This window comes from Psammomys obesus, unplaced genomic scaffold (genome assembly GCF_907164565.1).
Source record: "Psammomys obesus unplaced genomic scaffold, mPsaObe1.curated_primary_1811, whole genome shotgun sequence".
Lineage (NCBI taxonomy): Eukaryota > Metazoa > Chordata > Mammalia > Rodentia > Muridae > Psammomys > Psammomys obesus.
In genome coordinates, this window is record NW_026585504.1 from 22,516,570 (window position 1) to 22,528,616 (window position 12,047).

Consider the following 12,047-nt stretch of genomic DNA (forward strand, 5'->3'; position numbering starts at 1 on the left):
CACACACACACACACACACACACACACACACACACACACACACACACACACACCTTCTCAGAATCCCTCATTGGCCCTTTCTCCTTCTGCAGCAAAAAAGTGTGAAGCTGCACCATCACTGGCAGCCCATGGAAAAGGGAGGTGGCAGGCAGAACAGGTGCATAGATCCTCTTTTCTCTGAGACCACTGAGCCCTGTGTCTCAGAATGCATCAGCCCACCTGGGGTAGATCTGGTCCTGAGTTCCAGGATAGTTACTTTTCAGCAGAAGGTCCACTGCCCCCTCTTGGGAGACTGCTTGTGCAGGAAGATGGACATGTATACTTGTGTACATGCTGCTTGGTCAATTAGTTCCATTTCTTTAGACCACTCAGCACAGCTGGCAAACCACTGAGTTGTTTTAAGCCAACCTATCCTCTTTGGGATGACTCCAACGAAACACTCAAATTATCCATGAGAATCTCCATATTCATCTTGCCCACCCCCAATATTCTTCAAGCTCAAGAAGAAATTGAAATTTGTAAGCCATTTTCTCTTCTGCTACAATTCTGAAATCTGGTACTGTGGACACATTGTCAGCACTCCTGACGTGCCAGTGAGGGCCCCCTGCTGAGACCTGATACCTTAACTGCTGAGAGTTTAGCCTCAGTAAAGAATGAATGTGACTGCCTTCAAAGGACTTACTCCCTCAGTCACTCTTCTAGCAAATTAAGAGGTAGTTTTTCTTTCCCTGTAGCTGCAAATAAGCAGTTAAAGGAACTCAGAAATAGACCCTGGCTGAAAGGACCGTGCTCCTGCCAGTTAGGAGGTGCAGTGTGGCGGGGGGGGGGGGGGGCTTCATCCATCTAATCTCTTTCCTGTGTGATAGCTCATCCAAACAGGGAAAGGAGAAGCCATCCGGATCCGGTCCATCCTGCGCTCCCTGGTCCCCACAGAAGACCTGGTTGGGATCATCAGCATTCCCCTGAAACTGCCCTCCCTAAACAAAGGTAGGGAAGCTTTGGGCTGAGCCTGCCCTCTAGTACTTGTCTGCTCAGCAGCAGGGCTTTGCCCCTGCGAAGAGTCCACTGCCAGATCACAGTGCAGGCCACCTGGAGAAAATGCCCTGCTCCTTTCCCAATGATGAATTTTCTGTAGCCTTCACCAAGCTCCTCTGTCATCTACGTCCCCTCAGGTACAGACACACCTCACCATTCTGGGACCAGAGACCACTCTAGTCTTCTAAAGGATGATAAAAAGAACAGGTGACAGCCCCATGGCCTGACTTCTTCCTTGTCAGTGTCCCCTCTAAAAGTGAGACAGCCAAGCTGTCTTCTGCAATGGACCTGAAAGGCCTCGTGCCCCAGGATGATAAGTTATCCCCAATGCTACTTGTGGTATGTGATACCAGTCATCCGCAAAGCATTTTGATTCTCTGAGTCACTCTGCCTGGTCTGATGGATTTGAAAAGATAGCATAAGTCTGGCTGTTGCAGTGTTTCCCCAGACTGCCATTCCATGGAAAACCTTCAAAGGAGATTTTAATATACTTGAGTCGTATGGGCTCACAGACTAGTAAATATGAAAACTGTATATGCATTTTAGAAAAACTGTTCTAGAATATGTGCCACTTTTATAACTTCATAAAGCACAGTGAAATAATAGTGTGTCTGAGAAAACAGGATAAAGAAAAGAGATGTTAACCTCCAATGATGCGGTGCTTTTTTTTTTTTTTTTTTTTTTTTTTTTTTTTAAGCAGGAAACCACAGAGATAATATTTATCAAAGCACCACAGCTAGGGAGGATGGGATTGGGAGGGAATGAAGGAGGGGGCTACAGCTGGGATACAAAGTAAATAAACTGTAATTAATATAAAAAAATTAAAATTTAATTTAAAAAAAAAGCACCACAGCTGTGTAAGTGACCAAGCCAGCCTCAGACATTCAGCTTCCAATCTTCGTGGTGCTGAGGGATGAGAGGCAGCGCTGGTACCCTTCGCTCCTAGTGGCCCACAAAGACTTAGCCAAAGGAGGCCCTGGACTGGATAACACGTTAGCCCTGTGCCTCTCGGGATGTCTCGGGATGTCTGCTTCAGTTCAGCATTTGCACGTGCTGTGACTCCTCTTGGTCATTTGGGGGTTCTTTTTTCTAGTTTTTGTTGCAAGACAGGAGAGGGAAAGCTGTTTTCCATCCTCTCTAAAAATTCTTTTTATTTGCCAGGTCACACAGGTTTATTTCTCTGTGGATTCTTCATTTTATCCTTTTTTTTCCTTTAATTCAAATAAAACTAACCTGATGGGGAGATTTGATCTAAGTCTCACCTAAAGCAGACACTGAAGGAAAAACTTGCTGTTTTGCACTGTTGATGACTACAGACATGATGTGCTATTAAATTTCATCTATTTTCTTAACGTTTTGCCACTCACATTTCTACATCAGCCACCGAAAGAGCATAGCCCGAGTTTGACTTCCTAGATTTTCTCTTTTTTTTTTTTTTTTAGTATTAATAGTCTCACTGTAGGTGACTTCACGCTACCAACGTGATATCACAGAACAAGGTGTTGGAAAGAGAAGGCATAAAATATAGCATTGCGTTGTGTTTCCAATGTATAAATTACAACTGACACAAATAACTTACTATAATTCATAGTAAAATTAAAAAGTAGTGAACTATGACTGTGACCTTTTAAAATATTATCCCCTCCACTGTGAATTTAAACTTTCAATAACAAATGCATTTAATAACCAGCTCATAGAAATTTGACAGTTGTTTCTCCCATCTGAGCTTAAGCTGCTTCCAACTTAGTTCTGACTTCTAAACTTCCTGTTGCCTATCACAACAAACTGGACACAGACCAGTTCTATGATGTGTTTTTGAACTGCATAAGCAGGAAACAGAAAATGACGTGTTCTGTTTTCCAGATGGGTCAGTCAGCGAGCCAGACATGGCAGCCAACTTCTGCCCTGATCACAAGGCACCCATGGTGCTGTTCTTGGACCGTGTTTATGGCATTAAAGATCAAACCTTCCTGCTCCACTTGCTGGAAGTTGGGTTTTTACCTGACTTGCGAGCTTCTGCGTCTCTAGATACAGTAAGTAGCTGAAATGAAGGACATGGGAGGTAATCCTCCCCCTGGTTATATTAGTAACATTGGATATAGGACAAACATTTTCTGCCCACTTGGCGTCATGTTTTTTTTTTTTAAGCAATATAATTTATTATTTAGAGGGGTTATAATACATTTTTTTATTAATTACACTTTATTCATTTTGTATCCCCCCATAAGCCCCTCCCTCCTCCCCTCCCAATCCCACCCTCCCTCCCCTTTCTGCATGCATGCCACTCCCCAAGTCCACTGATAGGGGAGGTTCTCCTCTTCTTTCTGATCTTAGTCTATCAGTTCTCATCAAAAGTGGCTGCATTGTCCTCTACTGTGGCCTGATAAGGCTGCTCCCCCCTCAGGGGGGGAGTGATCAACGAGCAGGCCAATCAGATTATGTCAGAGGCAGTCCCTCTTCCCATTACTATGTAACCCACTTGGACACTGAACTGCCATGGGCTACACCTGTGCAAGGGTTCCAGGTCATCTCCACGAATAGTCCTTGGTTGGAGTATGATTTTCTGGGAAGTACCCTGTGTTCAAATTATCTTGTTCTATGCTCTCCTTGTGGAGTTCCTGTCCCCTCCAGCTCTTACTATTTCCCACTTCTTACATAAAATTCCATTCACTCTGCCCATCAGGTGGCCATCAGGCTCAGCATCTGCTTTGACAGTCTATACTGCAGAAGCTTTCAGAGGCCCTCTGTGGCAGGTTCCAAGGTTGTTTCCTGTTTTCTTCTGGCTTTCAGAGGCCCTCTGTAGCAGGTTCCGAGGTTGTTTCCTATTTTCTTTTTCTTCTGATGTCCATCCTCTTTGCCTTTCAGGATAGGGATTGAACATTTTAGTTAGGGTCCTCTCTTTTGCTTAGTTTGTTTAGATGTACAGATTTTAGTGGGTTTATTCTATGTTGTATGTTTATATGAGTGAGTATATACCATGCGTGTCTTTTTGCTTCTGGGACAACTCACTCAGGATGATCCTTTCCAGGTCCCACCATTTACCTGCAAATTTCATGATTTCCTTCTTTTTCATTGCTGAGTAATACTCCATTGTATAGATGTACCACAGTTTCTGCATCCATTCTTCAGTTGAGGGGCATCTGGGTTGTTTCCAGCTTCTGGCTATTACAAATAAAGCTGCTACAAACATGGTTGAGCAAATGTCCTTTTTGTGTACTTGCGCCTCTTTTGGGTATATGCCTAGGAGTGGTATGGCTGGATCTTGAGGAAGCGCTATTCCTAGTTGTCTGAGAAAGCGCCAGATTGATTTCCAGAGTGGTTGTACCAGTTTACATTCCCACCAGCAGTGGAGAAGGGTTCCCCTTTCTCCACAACCTCTCCAGCATGTGTTGTCCCTTGAGTTTTTCATCTTGGCCATTCTGATGGGTGTAAGGTGAAATCTCAGGGTTGTTTTGATTTGCATTTCCCTAATGGCTAATGAGGTTGAGCATTTCTTTAAGTGCTTCTCTGCCATTCGATATTCCTCTACAGAGAATTCTCTCTTTAGCTCTGTTCCCCATTTTTTAAGTGGATTACTTGGTTTATTGCTTTTCAGCTTGGTTAGTTCTTTATATATATTGGATATGAGTCCTCTGTCAGATAGAGGGTTGGTGATGATTCTTTCCCAATCTGTAGGCAGTCGTTTTGTTTTGATGATGGTGTCCTTTGCTTTACAGAAGCTTTTCAATTTCATGAGGTCCCATTTATTGATTGTTGCTCTTAGAGCCTGTGCTGTTGGTGTTCTGTTCAGGAAGTTTTCTCCTGTACCAATGAGTTCTTAGGGTATTCCCCACTTTTTTTCTAGCCGATTTAATGTGTCTGGTTTTATGTTGAGGTCTTTGATCCATTTGGACTTCAGTTTTGTGCAGGGTGATAAGTATGGATCTATTTTCATTTTTCTACATGTAGACATCCAGTTGGACCAGCACCATTTGTTAAAGATGCTATTTTTTTTCCATTGTATGGTTTTGGCATCTTTGTCAAAAATCAGATGTCCGTAAGTGTGTGGGTTTATTTCTGGGTCTTCTGTTCGATTCCATTGATCCACCATTCTGTTTCTATGCCAGTACCATGCAGTTTTTATAACTGTTGCTCTATAGTACAGCTTGAGATCAGGGATGGAGATACCTCCAGAAGATCTTTTATTGTAGAGGATTGTTTTAGCAATTCTCGGTTTCTTGTTATTCCATACAAAGTTGAGAATTTTTCTTTCCAGGTCTGTAAAGAATTGTGTTGGCAATTTGATGGGAATTGCATTAAATCTGTAGATTGCTTTTGGTAAGATGGCCATTTTTACTATGTTAATCCTACCAAGCCATGAGCATGGGAGATCTTTCCATCTTCTCATATGTTCCTCTAATTCTTTCTTCAGAGACTTGAAATTTTTTTCATACAAGTCTTTGACTTGCTTGGTTAGGGTTACACCAAGGTACTTTATGTCATTTGTGGCTATTGTGAATGGTGTTGTTTCCCTAATTTCTTTCTCAGCCCTTTTGTCTTTTGTATACAGGAGTGCTACTGATTTTTTTGAGTTAATTTTGTATCCGGCCACTTTGCTGAAGGTGTTTATCAGCTGTAGGAGTTCCCTGGTAGAGTTTTTGGGGTCACTCATATATACTATCATATCATCTGCAAATAGTGATAATTTTACTTCTTCCTTTCCCATCTGTATCCCCTTGATCTCCTTCAACTGTCTTATTGCTCTAGCAAGGACTTCCAGCACTATGTTGAAGAGATATGGAGAGAGTGGGCAGCCTTGTCTTGTCCCTGATTTCAGTGGGATTGCTTTAAGTTTCTCTCTGTTCAGTTTGATGTTGGCTATAGGCTTGCTGTATATCACCTTTACTATGTTTAGATATGTGCCTTGTATCCCTGATCTCTCCAGTACTTTAAACATGAATGGATGTTGGATTTTGTCAAATGCTTTTTCAGCATCTAGGGAGATTATCATGTGGTTTTTTTCTTTCAGTTTGTTAATATGGTGGATCACATTGATGGATTTCCGTATATTGAACCACCCCTGCATACCTGGGATGAAGCCTACTTGGTCATAGTGGATAATATCTTTGATGTGTTCTTGGATTCAGTTTGCAAGTATTTTGTTAAATATCTTTGCATCAATGTTCATAAGGGAGATTGGCCTGAAATTCTCTTTCTTTGTTGAGTCTTTGTGAGGTTTAGGTACCAAGGTGATTGTGGCTTCATAGAATGAGTTTGGTATTGTTCCTTCTGTTTCTATTTTGTGGAATAGTTTGAAGAGAATTGGAGTTAGCTCTTCTTTGAAGGTCTGGTAGAATTCTGCGCTGAAGCCATCTGGTCCTGGGCTTTTTTTGGATGGGAGACTTTTGATGACTGCTTCTATTTCTTTGGGGGATGTAGGACTATTTAATTGATTTACCTGGTCCTGATTCAGCTTTGGTAAGTCAAATCGATCAAGAAAATTGTCCATTTCATTTAGATTTTCAAATTTTGTTGAGTATAGACTTTTGAAGTAAGTCCTAATGATTGTTTGGATTTCCTCAGTGTCTGTAGTTATGTCCCCCTTTTCATTTCTGATTTTGTTGATTTGGGTGGTGTCTCTCTGCCTTTTAGTTAGCTTGGCTAAAGGTTTGTCGATCTTGTTGATTTTCTCAAAGAACCAGCTCTTGGTTTCATTGATTCTTTGAATTGTTTTATTTGTTTCTAATTGATTGATTTCAGCCCTGAGTTTGATTATTTCCAGCCGTCTACTCCTTTTTGGTGTGTCTGCTTCTTCTTTTTCTAGGGTTTTTAAGTGGGCCATTAAGTTGCTTGAATGAGCTGTCTCGAATTTCTTCTTGAAGGCACTTAGTGCTATGAATTTTCCTCTTAGCACTGCTTTCATTGTGTCCCACAAGTTTGGGTATGTTGTGTCTTCATTTTCATTGAGTTCTAGAAAGGCTTTAATTTCTTTCTTTATTTCTTCCCTGACCCAGCTGTCATTTAGTAACAAGTTGTTCAGTTTCCATGTGTGTGTAGGCTTTTTGCTATTTCTGTTGTTGTTGAAGTCCAGCTTTATTCCATGGTGATCAGACAGGATACAAGGGATTATTTCAGTCTTCTTGTATCTGTTGAGGCTTGCTTTGTGACCAACTATATGGTCTATTTTGGAGAAGGTTCCATGAGGTGCTGAGAAGAAGGTAAATTCTTTTGTGTTTGGGTGTAAAGTTCTGTAAATGTCTGTGAGGTCCATTTGATTCATGACCTCTGTCAGAGATATTGTTTCTTTGTTTAATTTCTGTTTTGTTGACCTGTCCTTTGTTGAGAGTGGGGTGTTGAAGTCTCCCACTATTAATGTGTGGGGATCTATATGTGGTTTAAATTTTATCAATGTTTCTTTTACAAATGTGGGTGCTCTTGTATTTGGGGCATAGATGTTCAGGATTGTGATGTCTTCCTGGTGGAATTTTCCCTTGATGAGTATGAAGTGTCCTTCCTCATCTCTTTTTATTAATTTTGGTTGAAAGTCTATTTTATCAGATATTAGAATGGCTACTCCTGCTTGTTTCTTGGGTCCATTTGCTTGGAAAGTCGTCTTCCAACCTTTTACCCTCAGGTAATGTCTATCTTTGTGCCTTAGGTGTGTTTCTTGTATGCAACAGATTGCTGGGTTTTGTTTACGTATCCATTCTGTTAATCTGTGTCTTTTTACTGGAGAGTTGAGTCCATTGATCTTGAGAGAGATTAATGACCAGTGGCTGTTAGATCCTTTGATTTTGATGTTGGCTGTGTTCATAAGGTTGTGTGCTTGGTTGCTTTTTGTTTTGCTGTAGTAAGGTTAATTATTTCCTGTGTTTTCTTGACAGAAGCTAATTTTCTTAGGTTGTATTTTCCCTTCCAGTGTCTTCTGTAATGCTGGATTTGTGTGTAGGTATTGTTGAAATTTGTTTTTGTCATTGAATATCTTGTTTTCTCCGTCTATGAGGACTGAGAGTTTTGCAGGGTATAGTAGCCTGGGTTGACGTCTGTGTTCTCTTAGGGTCTGCATGATATCTGTCCAGGCCCTTCTGGCTTTCATAGTTTCTGTTGAAAAGTCAGGTGTGATTCTAATGGGTTTGCCATTATATGTTACTTGGCCTTTTTCCCTTGCAGCTTTTAGTATTTTTTTCTTTGTTCTGTATACTTACTGTTTTGATCATTATGTGACGGGAGGATTTTCTTTTCTGGTCAAATTTGTTGGGTGTTCTGTAGGCCTCATGTATCCTTATTGGCTTTTCCTTTAACTTGGGGAAATTTTCTTCAATGATTTTGTTGAAAATATTTTCTGGGCCTTGGAGAAGGGAGTCTTCTTTTTCCTCTATTCCTATTATTCTTAGGTTTTGTCTTTTCATATTGTCTTGGATTTCTTGGACGGTCTGTGTCAGGAATTTTTTGGATTTAACATTTTCTTTGACAGATACATCGATTTCTTCCATTGTATCTTCTACACCTGAGATTCTTTCTTCCATTTCTTGTATTCTGTTGGTTATGCTTACCTCTGTAGTTCCTGTTTTCTTCCCTAAATTCTTCCTCTCCATTATTTCCTCCATTTGTGTTTTCTTTAATTTTTCTAGTTCTATCTTCAGGTCTTGAGTTGTTTTGTTTACTTCCTTCACCTGTCTGCTTGTATTTTCCTCTTTTTCTTTTAGTTCCTTCAACTCTGTCTCTTTCATTTCTTTCAGTGATTTAATTATTTCTTCTCTGAAGGCCACAAGCTGTTTGGCTGCATCTTCCCGTATTTCTTCATGGATGGCCCTAATCTGCTTGTCTTTATCTTCCTCCATTTCTTTACAGATAGCCATGATCTGTTTGGTTTTATCTTCCTCTAATTCTTTACGTATTTTATTTGTTTCCTCTATTATCCTCTTCATCAACATAAATGTAAGGTCATCTTCTTGATTTTCTATTATGCTGCATTGTTCAGGGCTGTTCGCCCCTAGACGGCTGGGTTCTGGAGATGCCATATTGCTCTGTCTTTTGTTGGTTGAGCCTTTACGCTGACCTCTACCCATTGGGCTGATTTAGGTGTTGGCTGTTAGTTTCTGTGCTTCCTGGAGTCCTGAGGTAGGGAGTATCCCCTTGGCCAGAAGATGATTTTTCCTGAAGGAGTCCTTCTCTGCTTTTTGGTTATGGTCACTGTATGGCCAGTGTTTCTCAGGAGTTGCCACTGCTCACCTCAGGTTTATAGCCCTGAGTAGTAGCTGTGGTCTATATTAGGCAGGGGGGGATCTCCTCTTACCCATAGAATTTCTCAAGACAGCTGCCCCACTGCTGGGTTTCTTGTTATAAATTTAGTGTGCTGCTGCTCACTAAATTTCCAGGTACAGTCCTCTTGGAGAACCTGCTGATTCCCTAGCTGTGGGGTTTTCTCCCAACAGGGAAACTCAGTCTATTATCCTGGGGCACACAGTTCTGTCCGGGAAAGTGGGAGGTGCACTCAGCAAGTCTCTGGGCCAGAGGCTGATTGCTCCGCTCTGGACCTGGAGAATGTGCACCTAGGTTGAGTTGGTGCCTGGGGGCACTGCTCTGGTCTGGAGGCTGGGTGCCTCACTCTGGACCAGAAGCTGTGTGTCTCTGTCTGGGATGGCGGCTGCAGGCACTGCTCTGGTCCAGACGCTGTGGGTGCATCCCTCTTGAAGGACCAGGGATTCCCACAGTTTTGACAGTCTAGTTAGGGATAACTGGTTGATCCTTGGCACAGTATCTGAGGGCTGCTGTAATGGCTCTCTGGCTTTTGTAGGTCTGAGCATGCAGCTGTGTGTCCCAGTGCCCTAGGGGAACTCAATAATGGCAGCAGAGCACAGCGCTCCTGCCTGCACTAGAGTCTGCGTGAGTCCAGGAAGTGTTTTGGTGCTGGGTGTCCTAAGCGTTAGAGCTGCTAACCCCCTCTGCTGGGGGTTTCCTCCTGCCAGAGACACGCAGTCTGGTGCCCTGGTGCCCTGGTGCCCACAGTTCTATCTGAGACAGCGAATCAGGCGCACAGGCAGGGCTCCGGGCAGGCGGTCCCAGCTCTGGGTCCGGGCTGGCTCCTGGGGCGCCCGCGGAACCCGAGTCTTTTCCAGGGGATGTCTGGGTTACCAGAGGTCGGTCCCAATTGTTTCCTGCTCCGTGGGGTTATCTCTCGACTGGGAAATCCAGTCTATGGTGTTGTGGGCCCACAGTTCAGTCTGGGACCGTGACCAGATCACGCTGGCGTGTAGCTCTGGGCTGGCGACCAAGCGCCTGGTGGAACCAGGATCTCTTCCGCGGTTTAGCCGGGTGAGTTAAAGCTGATTGAATCCCCCACCGTGGGGTATCCTCTCACCTGTGAAACAAAATCCCTTGTGTTTTATGGCCGCGAGTTCTGATTGCTGGTCACTGTGCCAATCCTGCTGTGCTGCTCCTCAGAATGAGAGTCCTCCCGGTGCCGCCATCTTGCCCCGCCTCTGGTGTCATGTTTTAATGCCCTGCTTGGGAATGAGAAAAACAGAGGTACCCAAAACTGAAAGATCTTACTGTACTGGCACAAAACCTTCTGTGCAGGTAAATTTTGCCTTAATTTTTTTTTGTTTAGTCCCTTCGATTGAAGTTTCTCAAACCTTGGCGCAGCATCTCTTGAGAAAATGGGGCATCCCTGATACCCACCAGATCCTAACTTCTGATTAGGCCAATTATGGATATCACCAAAGGCCCCCCAGAAGACATAAAAATCACACTCTGGTGAGGATATGGTTCTGTTGTTTATGGAAAAGGTGTTTCAGTCAAGAAATACTCTTCCTGTCCTCAGTTATATTGTCTCATGCACTGATTACCAGGAAGGACAGTCTGTAGCCAGAGGTGTGACAGATGTCAGCACAAGAGACCAAGGAAATCAAAGCTGGGAAAAAGAAGTCCAAAGACAGTTGGAAATCAAAGCTGGGAAAAAGAAGTCCAGCATCAAGGCAGGAACTGTCTCATTATAAGATAACAGATGCCATCTGTCATATCTGTGTCTTGGGGGGAGTGAAAAGTGGGGCCACAACAAACCTAGATCAGCTTAATACCAAATATATATATATCTTATTTTAAGTGTGCTTCCTGGTGCTTCTCACGGGCGCCACCTTGTGTTCAGTACTCAGAAGTGCAAGCTCTGGGTTGAGTTGGCTGGCAGAACCTAGACTCATGGAGACATGAAAATGAGAAACTATTCATGAAAGTCTATTCATGAAAGCGTCAGAGCCATAGATCCTTTTATATCTTCACCATACTCCACCTACCACTTCTTTAAATCCATGGGTTTTTAAAATAACTTCTAAAATTTGTGGACTTCAAGTTTCCTGATTAAAGCTTTTTTCTTTTTTTTTTTAATTATTATTTCAAACAGCAAATTCTATTCCAGCATCTGGTGTTTGATCACATGCCTGCCAGAGCACTATCTTCCTCCCCTCAGTTCCTCATCTGAGAATTTTCAAGGCACAAGAATCAAAGCCCTGCCTTCCTCATTTTAATTACTCTGTCTCTGAAAGAGACAAATGTAAAAGATGAGCTATTTTTCCAGCACGGTTACCAATGCCTCCAGAAGACAAACTTCTGATAATTAAGACAAACAGCCAGAAATGTGAAGGGTTCAAAGAAAACATTTTTTCAAATCATAAGCTGTAGGAAATGTTCATTCAAATAGAATAGCTGTGTTAATTGTAGGAAATAATGACATTTTAGCTCTGTGGGTCTCGAGGCTTCCTTTGAGTCCTTCAGTTCTCAACAATGACATTAGTCATGCTTTGGCTATATTTAGCGTCACTGAATGGACCTTCTTTTAATTCAGCTTGTCCGTCTAAGTTTACAAAGAGGAACACTGTGAGAGAAGATTATAGCTGAGCTTTAGAAAAGACCCTAGATTTCTGTTTTATAGATTTCTTTTTATGCTTCTCATGCAGCGTCAAGTTTCTTTTACTGAGGTCAACGCTCATGTCATTTATCAGATTGTAGACTGCTCACGGTACTTATAAATTAACTAG

General features: G+C 42.4%; 1 protein-coding gene across 1 annotated transcript in view; it reads left to right on the forward strand.

Moving 5' to 3' along the window:
- Positions 1-12,047, forward strand: part of Ryr3 (ryanodine receptor 3) — a 530,745-nt gene that overhangs the window by 402,111 nt on the left and 116,587 nt on the right. The window contains exons 46-47 of the mRNA XM_055599056.1: positions 867-987; positions 2,899-3,068. Of these exons, the coding sequence (XP_055455031.1) occupies positions 867-987; positions 2,899-3,068 (291 nt within the window). The remainder of the gene's footprint in view (positions 1-866; positions 988-2,898; positions 3,069-12,047) is intronic.